The sequence below is a fragment of the Oncorhynchus gorbuscha genome, linkage group LG21, assembly GCF_021184085.1.
Source record: "Oncorhynchus gorbuscha isolate QuinsamMale2020 ecotype Even-year linkage group LG21, OgorEven_v1.0, whole genome shotgun sequence".
Classification (NCBI taxonomy): domain Eukaryota; kingdom Metazoa; phylum Chordata; class Actinopteri; order Salmoniformes; family Salmonidae; genus Oncorhynchus; species Oncorhynchus gorbuscha.
In genome coordinates, this window is record NC_060193.1 from 46,737,944 (window position 1) to 46,758,354 (window position 20,411).

General features: G+C 42.2%; 2 protein-coding genes across 3 annotated transcripts in view; one reads left to right on the plus strand and one right to left on the minus strand.

Annotated features, from left to right (window-relative positions):
* Positions 1–1,486: 1,486 nt before the first annotated feature.
* Positions 1,487–7,703, minus strand: LOC124007671 (ras-related protein M-Ras). Its single transcript, XM_046318350.1, has 6 exons — positions 7,563–7,703; positions 5,826–6,037; positions 5,372–5,525; positions 5,123–5,222; positions 3,869–3,948; positions 1,487–3,716 (listed from the first exon to the last, which is right to left on the minus strand). The coding sequence occupies exons 2-6, from the start codon at positions 6,016–6,018 to the stop codon at positions 3,617–3,619; spliced, it is 627 nt and encodes a 208-aa protein (XP_046174306.1). The 5' UTR covers positions 6,019–6,037; positions 7,563–7,703; the 3' UTR covers positions 1,487–3,616.
* Positions 7,704–8,544: 841 nt separating this feature from the next.
* The window catches only part of LOC124007670 (tyrosine-protein phosphatase non-receptor type 4-like), a 33,449-nt gene continuing 21,582 nt past the window's right edge, over positions 8,545–20,411 (plus strand). For both annotated transcript variants that reach the window (XM_046318348.1, XM_046318349.1), the window contains exons 1-2: positions 8,545–8,935; positions 13,265–13,419. In XM_046318348.1, coding sequence (XP_046174304.1) covers positions 13,282–13,419 — 138 coding nt within the window. In that variant the 5' untranslated portion in view covers positions 8,545–8,935; positions 13,265–13,281. The remainder of the gene's footprint in view (positions 8,936–13,264; positions 13,420–20,411) is intronic.

The window sequence follows — 20,411 nt, forward strand, 5'->3', positions numbered from 1 at the left end:
AGCTCTGTCAAATTGGTTGTTGATCATTGCTAGACAGCCATTTTCATGTCTTGCCATAGATTTTCAAGCGGATTTAAGATACATCTGTAACTAGGCCACTCAGGAACATTCAATGCCGTCTTGGTAAGCAACTCCAGTGTATATTTGGCCTTGTGTTTTAGGTTATTGTCCTGCTGAAAGGTGAACTTGTCTCCCCAGGGTCTGTTGGAAAGCACTCAACCAGGTTTTCCTCTAGGATTTTGCCTGTACTTAGCTCTATTATGTTTATTTTTACTCTTAAAAACTCCCTAGTTCTTGCCGAAGACGAACATACCTATAACATGATGCAGCCACCACCATGCTTAAAAATATGAAGAGTGATACTCAGTGTTGTGTTGGGTTTGCCCCATTTTTTTGCAGGTTTAATTTAGTGCCTTAGCGCAAACAGGATGCATGTTTTGGAATATTTTTTATTCTGTACAGGCTTCCTTCTTTTCACTCTGTCATTTCGGTTAGTATCGAGTTAAAAAGGACACGTCTTTGTAGTGGCCAGGGCTGGATCTAGGCTTACGGGGCCCTAAGTGAGATTTGGTTGAGGGCAAGATGTTTTAGTAGACCCCCTCTTGACGGCAGAGAGAGAAAAAATGTACGTTTTAAAGTTCATTTGTAATTCTACCCATTTTGCCATGAAGCGTACAGAAAATGTTGCCGTTTTCACGCAGGTTTTCTGTAGTTCTACACATTTTGCCATGGTGTGGAGAGAAAATGTAGCAATTTTATAACACATTTCATGCAATTCTGCTCATTTTGCTATTTGGCAGAGAGGGGTTTAGTGGTTCTAAAGCACAATTTCTTCAATTCTACCCATTTTGCCATGGGGTGGAGTGTTTGAAATGGATATTCTGCCACTTTTCAACCTTGTATTCATCATCTTCATCACAGTGTCTGTTGGTTATTACTGCATTGTCGGAATTAGAAGCACAAGCATTTCGCTACACTCGCATTAACATCTGCTAACCATGTGTATGTGACAAATAAAATTTGATTTGATTTTACATACAGTGCCTTCGGAAAGTATTTAGACCCCTTGACTCTACACACAATACCCCATAATGACAAAGCAAAAATGTATTACAAATAAAAAACAGAAATGCCTTATTTACACCATCCCTATGGTGAAACATGATGGTGGCAACATCATGCTGTGGGGATGTATTTCAGCGGCAGAGACTGGGAGACTAGTCAGGGTCGAGGCAAAGATGAACGGAGCAAAGTACAGAGAGACCCTTGATGAAAATCTGCTCCAGAGCGCTCAGGACCTCAGACTAGGGTGAAGGTTCGCCTTCCAACAGGACAACAAACCTAAGTGGCTTTGGGACAGGTGTCCTTGAGTGGCCCAGCCAGAGCCCGGACATGAACCCGATCGGACATCTCTGGAGAGGCCTTAAAATAGCTGTGCAGCAATGCTCCCCATCCAACCTGACAGAGCTTGAGAGGATCTGCAGAGAAGAATGGGAGAAACTCCCCAAATACAGGTGTGCCAAGCTTGTAGTATCATACCCAAGAAGACTCAAAGTTGTAATCACTGCCAAAGGGTCTGAATACTTATGTAAATATAATTTTTCCATTTTCTTATGTTAAAGAAATTAGCAAAACATTCTGAAAACCTGTTTTTGCTTATTCATTATGTGGTATTGTGTGTAGATTGATGTGGGGGGAAACTATTTAATCACATTTAGAATAAGGCTTTAACCTAACAAAATGTGGAAAAAGTCAAGGGGTCTGAATACTTTCCAAACGCACTGTATGTGAAAACAGCGCGCTTCTAGGATCTGTGGTTAAAAAGACAAGGTCCTAAAAAAGGGCCCCTGGGCACATGCCCCAAGTTTAGACAAACTTAGTAATCTAAAAATTGTTCGCTGACATGGCTAAGTGAGTGACTGTCAGTGACTGACAAAACAAGAGGAAAACCTGCTGATGCACAACCACACTTTTAACTTGCACCTTGTGTATTCTACTATTCTAACGTGCAACAGTAAGTTCAGACTCCGACTGAGTTCCAAAAAAAAACACACATAAGCGACTGCTTATGTCGCTTATGCCTGGAGGCGGCCCTGGTAGTGACTTGGTACTGATACACCATCCAAAGTGTAATAATAACTTCACCATGCTCAAAGGGATACTCAATGTCTGCTTTTCTCAAGTCTGACTGTAACACAACAAAATGTGGAAAAAGTCCAGGGTCGTGAATATTTTCTGAATGCACTGTATATCACCCAGAATAAAGGGCCAAATGTACAACCATGCTAAATGTTGTTCCATTCTTGCAGTTGCATTTATATCCACTGGAGGGCACCATCAACTCACTAATATTCACTGAGATTGACAGAGACAGACAGTCTTCTGTTTCATTATAATTATGGTTTTATCCAGACAAACCAGTTGACCCAAGATGTGTACACAGATAATAGAACACAAAATGTATTAACACACATTTATACTTTGCCTACGCGTCTTTTGTTCCATCAATTTCTTAGTTAAGCTCTGTGCTTTGTGCCTCTCTGGGGTAGCCTTGTACTAATGATAACACAGCAATAAATTACTTATATAAAATAAATAGTGAAATAGTAGCAAAGAAATCTAATATTCACATGTAAAAATTAGATTTCATCGTCTAGGATATGTTCATATCCAGGGCACTCACGCACGCACGCACACACCACAATAGTGTGTTTAAAGCGTTTTGAGAAGTGCACAACTACATCCAGTGAGCACTGATAAGTCAAAATGGTCACGGTTCATAAGTATACATTCAAATAAGACATTTGGTGTGTTCAATAAGCTACAATACAGTTCTATGACAGTCTTGTTCGGAGATTATAAAGACGTTCTCCGTGTATACATTATGGGGCTACACATTGGCTGCCTCCCAGGCTTTGACACAATGTCTGGAGTCCCTTTGCCAGATGCTATCCATTTGGAATCTCTCTTTCTCTCTCTGTGTCTCTTTCGTCACTTTCCCTTCTTCTCTCTGTTGTCTGACAGGCCCACTGATTCCAACACAAACAGACACATCCTCTCCCCTCCTCTCACTCCCCTCTCTAATATACTCCCCCTCACTGGGGAAAGCTCTCAGTTTCCTCCCTCCTTCCAGTGCTTTACTCAATGTCCTCCATCTTAATGATAGGGACTTTAACAAGAAAGCTATTTGAAAACAACAAGGACCAAGTTTTAAAGGCCTACATCGTAGTAGAATGATGTTTGTGTGACCCTACTACAGTATGTCCTAATTATTTACAGATTATCTTTGTGAGCCCATATGTCCAGTTTCTCTGTCAAAGAGCTTCATTGGTAGATAAAGGCACTGTTGATGCTACTTTATCACCATGTACTTGAGTAAGTTAGTTCACATTCCCAGAAGAGCTGTAAATTATTCCACTGGTCCTTTTAGGGCGAGTCAGTCTCATCCCGTGTCTGGGAAACTCCTGTGCTGCTGGACCTGACCCTTCCACCTAACTCATGTGCCAGGATAGAGGGTACAAACTGCCTCCTGGAACTATGTGTAGAGAGTAAACACTCCTAAATGTAATCATCTTCCCCCTGTCCTGTAGGGAGCAGCTGTACAAGTAAAAAAACATCATAGGACAACACAGTGCAGTCGGTGGGAGACAGTGGACCTGTCGGCCCGCCACTTGGTTTTCCTCTTCTTCTTCAGGCTCCTCTCTGGAATCTGTTGCCTGGGTGAGAGAGAGAGAGAGAGAGAGAGAGAGAGAGAGAGAGAGAGAGAGAGAGAGAGAGAGAGAGAGAGAGAGAGAGAGAGAGAGTGGCTCTCATAGCTTTTGTATCAAACAGACAACCCTTCTCTAAATAATCTGTGGCGGTAACATACCTGATTACTCTAACTAACTCGTGGAACGCCTTGTCAACATTCATGGCTGGGTCCTTAGCACTGGTTTCAATGTAAGCTATCTGTAAATTAAAAGGCTCAGAATTGAGTATGGAGATCAAACAATATCTGTAGATTACATACAGTGGCAATACAACGTATGTGAACCCTTTGGAATTACCTGGATTTATGAATAAATTTGACATAAAATTTGATCTGATCTTCATCTAAGTCAGAACAATTGGCAAACACAGTGTGCTTAAATAACAAACAAATGATTGTATTTTCTTTTCTTGTCTATATTGAATACATCATTTAAACATTCACAGTGTAGGTTGGAAAAAGTATGTGAACCCCTAGGCTAATGACTTCTCCAAAAGCTAATTGGAGTCAGGAGTCAGCTAACCTGGAGCCACTGCTGTCCAAAAAAAGTTTGCAAAGGTCACCTGGATTTTCAACAGCGCCACTGGCAAAATATTCTATGGACAGATGAAACTACAGCGGGAAAAAAGGCACCGCACACCAACATCAAAACCTCATCCCAACTGTAAAGTATGGTGGAGGGAGCATCGTGGTTTGGGCTGCTTTGCTGCCTCAGGACCTAGACAGCTTGCTATCATCGACGGAAAAATAAATTCCCAAGTTTATCAAGACATTTTGCAGGACAATGTAAGGCTATCTGTCTGCCAATTGAAGCTCAACAGAAGTTGTGTGATGCAACAGGACAACAACCCAAAACACAGAAGTAAATCAACAACAGAATGGCTTCAACAGAAGAAAATACGTCTTCTGGAGTGACCCAGTCAGAGTCCTCACCTCAACCTGATTGAGATGCTGTGGCTTGACCTCAAGAGAGCGGTTCACACCAGACATCCCAAGAATATTGCTGAACTGAAACAGTTTTGTAAAGGGGAATGGTTCAAAATTCTTCCTGACCATGTGCAGGTCTGATCTGCAACTACAGAAAACGTTTGGTTGAGGTTATTGCTTCCAAAGGAGGGTCAACCAGTTATTAAATCCAAGGGTTCACATACTTGTTCCACCCTGCATTGTGAATGTTTACACGGTGTGTTCAATAAAGACATGAACATTGTTTGCATGTTATTAGTTTAAACAGATGGTGTTTGTCTATTGTTGTGACTTAGATGAAGATCAGATCAAATTGTACAACCAATTTATGCAGAAATCCAGGTAATTCTAAAGGGTTCACATACTTTTTCTTGCCACTGTACATGTAAAGTTCACACATTCACTCACACTGTGTTTACTAGCCATCTCCCTCCCCTGATCACTGGGTATTTTACGTAAGTGCAGCAGATCCACTTTGTTGGCCACAAGAACCATAGGAAAAGATTCCCTAAAAAAATAAGGAAAATAACAATGAATAAATGAACGAATGGATGGATGGACAGAGTAATAAATGCATGAATGCCTGAATAACGGAATGCAGGAATGACTGTTGTCCTGGCCACGGCTACCAGTGGGAAGTTAAGTAGTAAATCCCACCGGTCCTTCACCCTGAGGATGAGTTGATGGAAGCGGTCCACATGTTCAAAGCTGGCCTTGTCTGTGACAGAGAACACGATGAGGAACCCGTCCCCAGTCCTCATGTACTGTTCCCTCATAGCACTGAACTCCTCTTGGCCTGCTGTATCCAGAACTGCAGAGACAAACACGATCAGACAGGTCCCACATATAACATCTACACTTGAGAACAGTATTATGAATGATCCTGGTTATTCATAAATATGTGTAACTGTGTGCTGATCCCTCACATCTAACAATGGCAGCACAATAATGCTCTCCTTTTTTTCTCTCCTCATAACAGAACATTCCATCTTGTTCTTCAGTACATTACAAAGGTTATTTCTGGGGGAAACGATATAATACTTTTGGCTAGGTTAACAAGTTGGGCTCTTTATTTGTAATGTATGTGCTGCACATCTATAAATCCATTTACCGTCCAATATGGCCCACTGGGCATCAATCTCAGTGTGTTTGAGGTAGGAGTCCTCGATGGTGGGGTCGTAATCAGGGACAAAGATCTTCTGAAAGAACTGAATGGTGAGCGCACTCTTCCCCACTCCCCCATCCCCCACCACTACCAGCTTATACGTGGGGAGATTGTCACTGGGAACAGCGCTCGTTGCCATAGTGACAGCTATGCTATACCTGGAACACAGAGGGAAGACGGAAGATGGTGTATGTCTGACTGATGCCATTTATAATGGGCTTTTTGCCCCTCTCTTCCTCTGGACAAAAATACATGACACAAATCACAAATGAAATGGCACAGGTAATGGTGTGGTAATAGATCAATATACATCTTAAATGAATATTACAAAAGCAGAGATCCTTCTTTTTCACTGCAATGCATAGAAAACACGGTCATTTATCTTCCATCCCTTACGTGGTTGCTTACTCACTGGGCCAAAACAGTATCATTCTTATGTTGGAATACCCACTCTTTTTTTCCACTGAAAACATCAAACACTCAAACAAGGCTGAGGTCTGTACTGTAGCAGTCTAGTCCTTGTCTGCTGGATCTTTACTGACGTACTTAAGTCAGGGAATCACCCACCCACACACACACACGCCATGAGTAAGGAAACCTAGCCTGCAGCTCCATACAATGGCACTGGCCTAACAGGATGAGGTCACACAGAGAGTTCTTCCTTCCTGCAGTCAACAATGGCGGGAAGTGGAGGGTTTCCTTTCTCAGTGGATACTGTAGCCTGCATCGCTGGTCGGAGCCGGAACGGAGCCCAGATGCTTGTGGGACTTACAGGCCCTCCAGAACAATATTGTAGCCAGAGAATGGGACAAGGGCAGACCAACCAATAACAATTCCCAGTCGAACCTGGGGCCTGAGGAAACCTTATGATCTGATTTGTCCCCCAAAGTGTTCAGAGCAACAACAAAAACACTTTTTTTTTTACATAAAAGGCTGTAAAAACACCAGGAAATCAGCTTCAAGTGATTTTAATTTAAGAAATCTGTTCCCAAGTATTCCCACGCACAATAGAGAGACATGTGATCTTATACAAACGACAGCGAGTTATTAAATTACTGTTTTATATAACATTATAAAACAGTAATTATAACATTATATCTATTTGGGGTCCTTGTGGACAATTTGTAGTCTTCAAATGATTTGTAATTATGTTCCAGCCCCCGAACAAGAGCTCAAGTACAAATCGTCCCGCGGCTGAATTAAGTTGATGATTTAAGTTCTTTTTCAGTTATATGTCGTCAAATGCTGTTCTAATCGCATATTATGTAGGCCTACTTACCCAGCACAACCTGTTGATCGAGGACTATGTTGTCTGGGTGATTCCTTATTTCTCAGACACACTTCGCGCACACATACACCTCATTTGTGATCAGTCAGCTCTGTGATTCATAAATCCTCATTCATCTGTGATTCACAGAATCCCATATCCCCACTGAACAGTTTTGTTTTTATAGTGCCAAATTCGATCCCATAACAAAGTTGAACAATTCTTTGCTTAGGCATAACCAGATAAAGTGCGATTCGGTATTGTAAAATGCCTCGCCAGACAATATTATTTGAAGGTATAATTGGACTTTCACACACATTTCAGTAGGATACAGCTAGCCGTGACTTTACATCTGAAAACACCAGACATCCCAAAACATCGCAATATGTCGTAGCCGATTAAATAAAATAGCTTACCCCAATATATTTACTGTAAAGTCGCTTGCATGAAGTCACATTTCCTGCCTTCTCATGTTGTGAAGCTGACCTCATTCAGAGCTGTACATTTATATAAAATCCATTTTATATCACAGCTGCTGGAAAGTCCAGCATCTGCCACAAAAATGTAACAGTTACTTTGCGTTGCAACAGCTGATACGATAGGTTTGCTTCACGCGGGAGAAGGGGGGTCAACATGTGTTATTTTAGCGCAAATAAGCCCTTATTTGAATGATTATAGGTCCCATTTAGAGTTTGTCGCGCTTAATTTAAGTGCTTCAATTATTGACTTTCAATGTGTTATGGTTTTAACCTGCCATTTTTGGTGGTAAAGTATAACAACATTTGAACAGCATCCCCTTGTTGTAGAAATGGAGCATTCCATAGTGACTCAAGTCCAGATGTGACCATATAAAAATAATTATATTTTCAACCAATGTATAGCCTATTGCTTATTTACAAAGTATCTATGAACTATCTACAAAAACGAATAAATAACTATTTATTAACAACATACAAACTGCCCATTAATCATTTTAAGTGGGCCATACCTTTTTGTTACTTACGTGTTACCTAAAAGTGGGCAGTTCTAAATGGGAGCGTACAATAACGGGGATCACTATCAGAGTTTCTGCGTTTCATTTTGAAACTATATACAATAATCCAGTTATTACCATTAATCTCAAATAGAAGTGGCATGGACATCGAATTGGCCACAAGATGGGAGTATAGGATATTTATTTGCAAAAGTAACTATGTTTACTAAGCTTTTAATATATCACACACAAACTACATTAATGGAAAAATATTTGAAGTTACCTACAATCTAATAATAATAATAATAGTATTCATATTTCCCCCATTTCTCACAATGTAGGCTGCGCGCGTGCGTGTCGTGAAACCTGCGCCTCAAATGCCACGCCTACTAGTTTGACAGACATCAACCCCCGTTCAAAAAATGTGTTGTGGAGTTCACGCCATGTTTCGTTGATGCCCCGTGGTTTATGCTTCAGCGATATAAATGATAAACGTCTTCAAACGGGGTTGTCTTTGAATTGAACTACAGTTTGGGGACCGCGGAAAGGAAGTTCTGTTTTTTTGTGTGTGATCATACCTACCTGCCAGTGCTTGCCTTGCCCGCATTACAATGGTTGCGTCCTGTATTGACGTTTGCCTGGGTCCATCATCGCTGTGGTGCTGAAAAGAAACGAACCCGTGCGGCCGTAGCGAGTGCATGCTGCTGCGAACGATGAGGAGGTTTCTGTGGACCTGCAGCGGTTGAATTGCACCACCTCGCCCACTTCTTGATTTTATCCCTCAAAACCTGGACTCTACCGGCGCAGTTTATGAAGGTAACATTAAGCAGCCTGCATAATAATAACGTCATGCCATGGTTAGCTTGCTAGCTTGCATAGCACAGCTGATGTAGCAAGTTAGCTAACTAGCTGCCCATCTATCCAGAGACAGTATAGCTACACCTCTGCGTTAGCTGATGCTAGTCTTAGTGACAGTGACAAGTATGTGATGGCCTGGTGGCTAGCTTTCTAGCAAGTTAACGTCAATGTGTTGTTATTTTTCTGTCCCTGTCATATGCCAGTTGACAGCCTTATAGGCTACAGTTAACTCGAATGGAACCGAACAGAATAGAGTGTGCACTTCTAACCTATGTCTGGTTCTGGGAGGGAGTGCAGGCCAGGGGAGAAGGTAGAGGCTAAATATATGTCTGGGTCAATAGATGGATAAACCTCTTTCTTGAATCAAGACACAGAGAGACCCCACTGATTCTGATTACAGGTAGGCTACATACTGGTTTAGCTGGTTGACATAATGAACTCCACTCAGAATTACATACAAGTCTTGTTTGTCTGTAATAATGCTGTTATGATACATATTCATGTCGTATTCATGCTGCTGGATGCAAGACCCCGTGCTCGGTTCCTATCACAAGAAACATGGACGCTCTAGTTTAGTGCACCGACTGACTTGATAGAAACACTAGGCTTCTAATCGACCTGCTGCTACAAAGAAAGGCTGAGCGAATAGAGCGTCACAGAAACAGCATCGTCCCTGGAATCTATAGAATCCCCACTGATGTCATCATAATATTCCCTCCCCTGCCTCCTTGCTGACCATAGTGGAATATAGAGGAGCAGCCATTTGCTATCACACAATCTCAACTGTCTCTCTCTCTCTCTCTCTGATAAAGAGCTGCAGGGCTATAGTGGAGAACGACGAGAAAGAGTGGAAAGAAGAGGATTGTATATCCTACCCATACGGCTCCATCTCTCCATCTCTCTCCATCTGTCCAAAGCAGCCTCACATTTTTAGAGACTGGGTCAGTTATTGTCAAGTGCAAGGCTTTTTTTGACAGTGCAGTGAATGAGAGTGATGGAGTACATGGGATTTGATTGGGGAGAAGGGGGAGTGTGCTGAAACAGATGAAACCGAGCAACGGAGTGTGTGGTAAATGACAAACGCATATGTGCTCATGAAGCTCTAAAACAGGATGAATCACTAGGGGGTCTACACTGTAGTGTCCCTACGTCCACAGTTCGGGGTGGTGAGTTAGTAGCTACACTGCTGCTGGGGCTAAATATCTGAATGAATGAGATGTGTAGCAACAAATGCCAATGGAGCTTTAAGAATGGGAGAGGAGGAAGGAAGGAATCAGGGAGAATGAGAATGGCCTCAAAGGGGGTTCTATCAATGGCAACGCTCTCTAACCTCGAGCTCACAGCCATCGACAACGTAATTGTGTTTGTTAGGCTATTCATCATTATGCTCAATTCTGTGTGGACATAATGTTGCAAAGGAGTGCAGCTGATTTAATTTGCGACCCAGAATCCTTTTCAGAGTGAATCTCTTCTGTCGTGAACAATGTTGTTTAGATTTGTGCCCAGGGTTAAATGGCTTGTTAGCTACTGTTGGCTTTAGCCTCATAATGTTAAGAAGGCTTGCTAGACCACGCACGGAAAAAAACTGAGAATAGTGGAAAGAGAGAAAAAAAGAGGGCAATACGCTCTCTAGTGTCACGCACGAGTGTGTGATCTGTGATGCATGTGTGGCGCTCCACAGTTGATCTATTGATGGTAGCCCTCCAAATGGCATCCTATTCCCAACATAGTGCACTACTTTTGACCAGAGCCCTATGGTGAATATATGCCATTTGGGACTCAGATGTGGTGACTGAGGTCTGCAGAGTGGAAGATCTGAGAGGAAGGGGAACTCCCTTTGTGTGTGGAACACAACCTACCTGGGTTGTGTTCAGTAGACCACACTATAGCAAAACGTGTTGAAACGAAAATGAGTGTTTGTTATTGGACAAGTCCAAGCAGTCCCTCCTTGTTTTAGTCCATTTTTTTCCTGTTTCATGCCTAATGAACATGACCCTTGTTGTTTGTACTGTATTCTCTTGGGGGGAGAGATGTGTCTGAACTGTACACACAGCATGCTAATCCAGTGCTGGAGTGGGTGGGAGTGTTTCAGGAGCCAAGGTTTAATAAAACGATTATGTCCCTTAGCTGTCATAACAGTTTATTGTACACAGATGCTTTGAAGAAGGAATGTAGCCTAAGTACACAATATTTTTCTGCTTTATAACCCATAGTTATACCGTGTCAGATAGGTAATGCTGTCCTGTTGTACTTGGTGTGAAAATACTAAGACAACGGTAGGCCATTATATCACCTGATTGATCTGTAAAGCAATGTGTAACCTACTTTATTCAGGGGTTAGGTTACTAACTTCGGTCTAGGGCCCAGGAGTTGCATTGGGATTCAAGGTAGCTCCTCTGCATTTGGCATGGTGTCTGTCTGGTCTCTCCACGCAGCTCCAGCAATCCAGAGCTGTGGCTCTATTACTGAAAGGTCACTCAGCCCCAGAGACTCAGCCTATGATTTGAACTCTGTTATGGAGGGGGGTGGTGTTGTCAGGCGAGCCAGGTTGGAAGCGGGTTACACTGACACTGACACACAGTCTATCTGTTCCCATCCCTCAAGTTCATGGTTGTTGGATGGGACCCACCCCACACTCAAGGCTAGCTGCCATGGCCATTCACTGCCAACTTTGTCTGGTTGTCCTGGATGCTATGGTGACAGAAAGTGCAGTAAACAAACACAGTGATAGACAGTAAAGGTCAAAGTAGGTATATATGGATCAGTATGTTTATTAGGATTCTACTGTGACTGTTCCATGTGTTGACATCTGCACACTGGAGGTGATGTTTTTGGACTGCAACTTTGTTCAAAGGAGGGCCTACGTTGTAAATAACCTTAGTCTAAACCTGAGACTCATTGGGATATTTGGCTTTTTTCTATTGGTAGGCGTAAACAAAAACGGTCATGTCCTGAATAGACTTGAGTAGATAATAAGGTATGATTCAGGCCAGGACAGCTCCACTCCCTAGATATTGTTTAGGCCTAGTTTGACCATTTCATTTAAGAATTCAGAACATGGAAAACATAGATAAAGTGCATGTGAACTGTTAAAAACACGTTTAAATAATGGGAAGGATAAACATGATAGAATAATAGCCAGTAGGTTTTGAAGCGTCTGATCCCCCTGATTTAACCTCTAACTGTGAGAAGTTGGGAACCGTGACAGGGTATTGGCCCATGTGGGAGTTCTGGAGACGGGTCCAGTGTGACAACACCGTACAGCGACTCAGCGTGTCTTTGTGTGTTGCACTGTGACATTCACAGGAACACCATTGTCACTGACAAAAGCTCTGCTGCTGGTGTGGCCATTGTTTATTTCGGGACCTTTCTGAGTGCAGTCAATGGATGATGTCATGCAGGAAAAAGGTCAAAGGTGATATAGCCTAGCTTAGTTGTTTTAAAACAATTTCTATATTTCTGCAGTCACTTTTCTCCCTAAAATGTGATATGATTGTGAAATATGATTTTAATAAGTATTTATCACCCTTGCCCCTGTTATTACAACTTTATAACTCAGAATTAGGCCTAACAGCATCCATCAGAGAGAGTGTGTGTGGTGTGTGTGTGTATGTGTGTGTCTGTGGGGACTCTGGTGGGGACGTGAAGACTGCTAACCCTCCTGGGGAAGTCCTCTTTAGTGTGTGTAGCTCTCTTCCTCCCAGCAGTAGTGAACTGGGTCATGCCTCACTCAATCCTTTCATTGTACTGCAGCCTGACTGTAAGAGCATGGACCATAAAGGATCAAGGGCCTTGCATCTGACGGGGATCTCTTTCTAGATATTGCTAGAATGAAGTATGACATCATCAGCGTCAGTCACAGATTTAAGGAGGAGTGCGTTGTCTTTATTCTTTTTACTTGACTCAATTATGCTCGTTGCCGACTGTTTAAAAAGAAAAATGAACAACATCTTGAAAAATAGGTATACTGGTGTTGAAGAGGAGGCGAACCATTCTCCATTGCATTTTTTAAATTTAACTAGGCAAGTCAGTTAAGAACAAATTCCTAGCCCAGCCAAACCCTCCCCTAAACCGGATGACGCAAGGCCAATTTTGCGCCGCCCTGTGGGACTCCCGATCACGGCCGGTTGTGATATAGCCCGGTATCGAACCAGGGTCTGTAGTGACGCCTCTAGCACTGAGATGCTGTGCCTTAGACCGCTGCGCCACTCTGGACCAATGTAATGTATTTCAATGCAGTATAATATAAGGTCCCTAACCCTGCTGTTTTGTTTCTCTGTGTTGCAGACCCAGTGTGGACAGTAATGACCTCACGCTCCCGGTTGCCAGCTGGCAGTAACGACAATGTCCGAGCATCAGAGCTGGCACAAGACAGGCAGCACACAGAGGTGGTCTGTAATGTTCTTCTGCTGGATAACACAGTTCAAGCCTTCAAAGTTAATGTAAGTACTGTACTATACTACTCCTGGCATCTACACTGACTGTACAGCCATACATCTCACCATAGAAAATGACTGGGTTAGGGCCTTCTCTCTCTTCTCTAGACCAATTGTCTATCAATAGGCTACGCAATAACCAAGTAGGCCTATAAAGATAAATTAGACTTTGTTTAAAGGGCAATTCTGCCACTTTTCATTTCATTCATATTCATTACCTCCAGAACCATACCAGTGTCTGCATATGTGAAAACGGCATGATTCTATGATCTGTAGTTAAAAAGATAAGGAATGTCTTTTAAAAAAATGCTTCTCTGACATCACAGGGTAGGATTAAAACTAAGAAAAATTGTGATTTTCGAAACCTGGAGTGAATTTCTAGCCAGAGGGAAGGTATTTTCTTGCTCCCCACAAATCCTAGTGTTTAAAAATGTCATCGGGTAGAACTTTTTAACTTAAATATTTTTCTACAAGATGTTTTTCACATACAGTGCATTCGGAAAGTATTCAGACTAGTGATGCACCGATATGACATTTTTGGCCAATAGCGATATCCAATATTTTCCTTGCCCAAAAAACAATACAGATATTTAAATTTTTAGTTCCCTTTTAAGCATTCTAGTACAGTTAAATAGTTAACACACACACATGGACTCAGCGGTCTAAGGCACTGCATCTCAGTGCAAGAGGCGTCGCTACAGTTCTTGTTCGAATCCAGGCTGTATCACATCCGGCTGTGATTGGGAGTCCCACAGGGCGGTGCACAATTGGCCCAGCATCGTCCGTGTTTGGCCGGAGTAGGCCGTCATTGTAAATAAGAATTTGTTCTTAATTGACTTGCCTAGTTAAATAAAGGTTACACACACACACACCACACTGATCAACAAGTTATTTTATTGCCATTTAAGTATGTCCCCATTACCAGTAAAACATTATCAAAACATATTTCTTTCAAATACTTGCTATGCTGTTTTGTTGTTCATTTGTTAAGTTGTTTCATTCTCAACCAGGATTTCTATGGAACGCCGTTTGGGTCTTTGCGTGTCAAAAAATATCATATTTAACACTACTAGACGTGTCAAATAAGCTTATTGACCAATCAGGACCTGAATATGACTGCACGTCACCTAATAATTTAACGCGTTCATACATTTTTGACGTAGTTATTACACATTGATTACACTATCACTCGTATTTCATATGTCACAACGATTCATATATACGTATGCTATGATGCTGGTAAAGTTGTCTCGCACACCTACAGTGCTGGTCATTAAAAAAAAGCTAGATAGTAATAATAATAATAATAATAAGCTCATGGATGCGAACAATGTTCTTCCCCAAAAACATAGCAAAACGACATCTGTTTCAGTAGCTATAGTTAGCTCGTTAACTATATAGCTAGGTGTCATCATCTAAAATAACCATAATTTATAAAATTCATTGTTTTCAGGCAGGTTGTATTGGTGCTAGCAGCTACCCCAGAAGTTGCGGTACAACAAATTATGCTTTATTACCAACGCGGTATTGTAAACACATCGTTCGTGGCCGGTGTTTGCTTGTTTGCAGACGTTTTTGTACAATTTTGACAGTGCTGCTGAATATTTTTTGACACGCAAAGACCCAAACGGCGTTCCATAGTATGTATGTCGTGAAGCTAATAGCAGTGAGGCTATTACTGTGTAACTCTGGTAGGGCAACTTCTGAAAAATATCTCACTTGGTAGTGTGTACCGGTGCTCGACCAGTCGGCGAATGCCAACATCACCCACGGCAGAGAACGGTTGAATGTCAAGGGCAATGAATGCCATTATCTTGGCTTTAATCGATTTCGCCTTTGAGTTGTCTCTCTGAAATCGTGTTACTCTTTCAAATGACTGCTCAACTTGTTGACTGCTCAATCCACACAGCAGTCATTACGTCATGTACCTACGTTAGATAGGTATGCACGTCAGCTTTGACATCGGTTTTGCACTTCCGCGTTAAACTAGAAATCAAGATATGTTCACCGATATATCTGCATCCCTAATTCATACCCCTAGACTTTTTCCAGATTTTGTTAAATTACAGACCTATTCTAAAATTGATTAAATTTTATTTTTTCATCATCAATCTATACACAATACCCAATAATGACAAAGTAAACACGTTTTTTGTATTTTTTTGCATATAAAAAAATTACAAATAATGAAATATCACATTTACATAAGTATTCAGACCCTTTATTCAGTATTTTGTTGAAGCACATTTAGCAGCGATTACAGCCTCAATTCTTCGGTATGAGTTTGGCACATATCGAAGCTTGGCACACCTGTATTTGGGTTTCTCCCATTCTTCTTTGCAGAACTTATCAAGCTCTGTCAGGTTGGATGGGGAGCATTGCTGCACAGCTATTTTAAGGTCTCCAGAGATGTTTGATCGGGTTCAAGTCAGAGTTCTGGCTGGGCCACTCAAGAACATTCAGAGACTTGTCACAAAGCCACTCCTTCGTTGTCTTGGCTGTGTACTTAGGGTTGTTGTCCAGTTGGAAGGTGAACCTTCGCCTCAGTCTGAGAAACTGAGCACTCTGGAGCAGGTTTTCATCAAGGATCTCTCTGTACCTTGGTGGTTCCAAACTTCTTCCATTTAAGAATGATGGAGGTCACTGTATTCTTTGGGATCTTCAATGCTGCAGGCTAGAGGTCGACCGACTATGATTTTTCAACGCCGATACCGATTATTGGAGGACCCCAAAAAAAAGCTGATACCGATTAATCGTCCGATTTAAAAAATTTATTTGTAATAATGACAATTACAACAATACTGAATGAACACTTATTTTAACTTAATATAATACATCAACAAAATCAATTTAGCCTCAAATAAATAATGAAACATGTTCAATTTGGTTTAAATAATACAAAAACAAAGTGTTGGAGACGAATGTAAAAGTGCAATATGTACTATGTAAGAAAGCTAACGTTTCAGTTCCTAGCTCAGAACATGAGAACATATGAAAGCTGGTGGTTCCTTTTAACATGAGACTTCAATATTCCAAGGTAAGAGGTTTTAGGTTGTAGTTATTATAGGAATTATAGGACTATTTCTCTCTATACCATTTGTATTTCATTAACCTTTGACTTGCACTTTATTATTGCCAATGTAACAGTATAGATTCCATCCCTCTCCTCGCTCCTACCTGGGCTCGAATTAGCGTTACCCATGCAGAGCAAGGGGAACAACCACTCCAAGTCTCAGAGCGAGTGACATTTGTAACGCTATTAGCGCACACCCCGCTAACTAGCTAGCCATTTCACATCGGTTACACCAGCCTAATCATTTACATTTAAGTCATTTAGCAGACGCTCTTATCCAGAGCGACTTACAAATTGGTGCATTCACCTAATCTCGGGAGTTGATAGGCTTGAAGTCATAAACAGCTGCTGGCAAACGCACGAAAGTGCTGTTTGAATGAATGCTTACGAGCCTGCTGGTGCCTACCATCGTTCAGTCAGACTGCTCTATCAATCATTGACTTAGTTATAACATGATAACACACAGAAATACGCGCCTTAGGTCATTGATATGGTCGAGTCCGGAAACTATCATCTCGAAAACAAGTTTATTCTTTCAGTGAAAATTAGAACCGTTCCGTATTTTATCCAACAGGTGGAGCCTAGGTAATTTTAGATATCTGTCATTAATAGCAGCATAGCAGAGACAGCAGAATGTCTGGCATTCTGGTTTTAAAGGAGACTCCAGGGGTCACTAGCCAATGGACTGAACTGCAAACCTCACAATGGCTTTTCCGAGCCAAGCATAAGGGATATCTGTCCCGTGTGGTGTACTGTGGGGAACGGGGGCAGAGAGGCATGATGTTAGTGCATTCCCCCTAATTATAACACACACCCAACAGCACCTCAGTCTAACCCACGACCATCTCTGTTGCCCCGATACTTTTTGTTCTGTCCTGGGTCAAATCTACTCTGCTGCAACCCACTAATCCCCTGGTCATGAATTAAGATGAGTCCATTTCAGGGACTACAGAGCTGCCATTATGGAGTCCTTTTGTCTTTACTAGTACCATGCGGGGCTAAACCAGGTCAACGCTTCACTGCCAGTGAATACAGGCCCTCATGTTTGTGTGCATATGTGTTTCATATGGTTTGTTGGCGGTGATGTCAGTTCTTTGTGCACACTGGGAACCATCCAGTGTGCACAGACACGCATCATGTATATACAGGTGAAGTCAGTACTGAATGACAACTGACAGCTCCTTTATCATGCCCACTGGCATTCTACTGCCATGCATGCACCACCTCCAATACTTGCACTGCACAGGGAATCTACAAGAAGGCTTCTAAAAGGCATCTGTTTTAACTACTGGAGCTGGAGAGCTTCAGTGTTTTAGTAAAGCCCCTCGTTGGCTGGTAGTTTGGTTCCCCAACGTGGCTGCTGTGCATTAGCCTAGTGGTTGGAGAGAGTATGACCTGATAGCTGCTGACCTCTATGGTCATGATGAGCGTAGCAAAATTCCACGTGACTCGTAATCTCCTCTTATGCACTCTGGACATGTTGTGGTAGTACCCAACTCGCTAACGGTCGGGGTGCTAATGGTCTGGTACTCAGGGCTCTGTTGTCCCACCATCAGGTACGAATGGTCTGGTACTCAGGGCTCTATTGTCCCTCCATCATGTCCTAATGGCCTGGTACTCAGGGCTCTATTGTCCCTCCATCAAGTCCTAATGGCCTGGTACTCAGGGCTCTTGTCCCTCCATCAAGTCCTAATGGCCTGGTACTCAGGGCTCTTGTCCCTCCATCAAGTCCTAATGGCCTGGTACTCAGGGCTCTATTGTCCCTCCATCAAGTCCTAATGGCCTGGTACTCAGGGCTCTTGTCCCTCCATCAAGTCCTAATGGCCTGGTACCCAGGGCTCTGTTGTCCCTCCATCAGGTCCTAATGGCCTGGTACCCAGGGCTCTGTTGTCCCTCCATCAGGTCCTAATGGCCTGGAACTCAGGGCTCTATTGTACCTCTAACCACTCTGACATCAATGCAAATGCAGTCGAAAATCACATCAAACACTTATCATTAAAACAGTATGTGATTTTAAACCCGCCTCACTGTGATGATCAATTTGAAGAAAGGAGTTCAACAGCAGGTTGAAACTGAGTGTGAAACATGGTCGTTGCGGATGTTGTTTCCAAGCCGAACACAAAGTAATGGACAGCGCTTTCTAAGGTTGATGATTCATTCAGAACACCCATACGCATATTAAGAGCTTATGAATCAAAATGATATTTGTGCCGTTATACAATTTAGCCTACCGCATATTACGCATGGCAAAAAAAACTAAACAGATTTAAGATGTCTTTGGTCCATAATAGGCCTAGCCTATACTCCAAAATTAAACACATTCGAATAATCGGCTTTGAGTGGATCATCATCCACACTGGGTAGACTGGTTACCTTATGCTACGCTCCAACATTTCTATCCACAAGTCTGGGAGGGAACTTATAGCCCTAGGCGATGTTGTTGGTTGTGCAGGGTAGCTAACAGTTAGCCTACAATTATAGTGCATTTTTATTTTGAATGCCCTAGTAATAGTTTTATTTTCTTTTAAATGTATTATTGTTAATTGTGTGACATGACCTTTTAGCTACAGAATATCTCATCACCGTGCGTTTCCATCTCCTCTCTCTCCTTCAATCCTTTAGCTACAGAATATCTCACCACCGTGCGTTTCCATCTCCTCTCTCTCCTTCAATCCTTTAGCTACAGAATATCTCACCACCGTGCGTTTCCATCTCCTCTCTCTCCTTCAATCCTTTAGCTACAGAATATCTCACCACCGTGCGTTTCCATCTCCTCCTCTCTCTCCTTCAATCCTTTAGCTACAGAATATCTCACCACCGTGCGTTTCCATCTCCTCCTCTCTCTCCTTCAATCCTTTAGCTACAGAATATCTCACCACCGTGCGTTTCCATCTCCTCTCTCTCCTTCAATCCTTTAGCTACAGAATATCTCACCACCGTGCGTTTCCATCTCCTCCTCTCTCTCCTTCAATCCTTTAGCTACAGAATATCTCACCACCGTGCGTTTCCATCTCCTCCTCTCTCTCCTTCATTCCTTTAGCTACAGAATATCTCACCACCGTGCGTTTCCATCTCCTCCTCTCTCTCTCAGTTCAATCCTTTATAAAAGCTAAATGGCATATATTATTATATTATTATTATAATCCTTTAGCTACAGAATATCTCACCACTGTGCGTTTCCATCTCCTCTCTCTCCTTCAATCCTTTAGCTACAGAATATCTCACCACCGTGCGTTTCCATCTCCTCTCTCTCCTTCATTCCTTTAGCTACAGAATATCTCACCACCGTGCGTTTCCATCTCCTCCTCTCTCTCCTTCAATCCTTTAGCTACAGAATATCTCACCACCGTGCGTTTCCATCTCCTCTCTCTCCTTCATTCCTTTAGCTACAGAATATCTCACCACCGTGCGTTTCCATCTCCTCTCTCTCCTTCATTCCTTTAGCTACAGAATATCTCACCACCGTGCGTTTCCATCTCCTCTCTCTCCTTCATTCCTTTAGCTACAGAATATCTCACCACCGTGCGTTTCCATCTCCTCTCTCTCCTTTATTGCTTTCTTCAGCGCGCAGAGGGGCTGTCAACAGTTTAATGAAATATGTTTCATATTGATGTTCCTGAACAGATTTCACTTGGTTTCCCAAATTAACTCCTGGGCAGGAACCGGGTTGGAGAGCCCGTGGCATACAGAGTTTGGGCGGAATATCACCTGTCTCACAGCGAGAGCATGTTCCTTAGACAGAGGTCGATGTGTGGACTGAATTAAGTGCTATATTTATTTCTCAGCTGCTCATACAGTTGAAGTCAGAAGTTTACATACACCTTAGGCAATTACATTTAAACTTAGTTTTTCACAATTCCTGACATTTAATCCTAGTAAGAATTTCCTATCTCAGGTCAGTTAGGATCACCACTTTATTTTAAGA

Bases quoted from the DNA above. Each gene is read 5' to 3' on its own strand.
- LOC124007671 (XM_046318350.1), bottom strand. From the start codon at position 6,018: ATGGCAACGAGCGCTGTTCCCAGTGACAATCTCCCCACGTATAAGCTG. The intron at 5,223-5,371 runs GTGGGATTTACT...TTATTTTTTTAG, and splicing joins ATCCTCAGGGTGAAGGACCG to GGAATCTTTTCCTATGGTTC. The intron at 3,949-5,122 runs GTGAGTGAATGT...TTTAATTTACAG, and splicing joins AGATGGCTAGTAAACACAGT to ATAGCTTACATTGAAACCAG.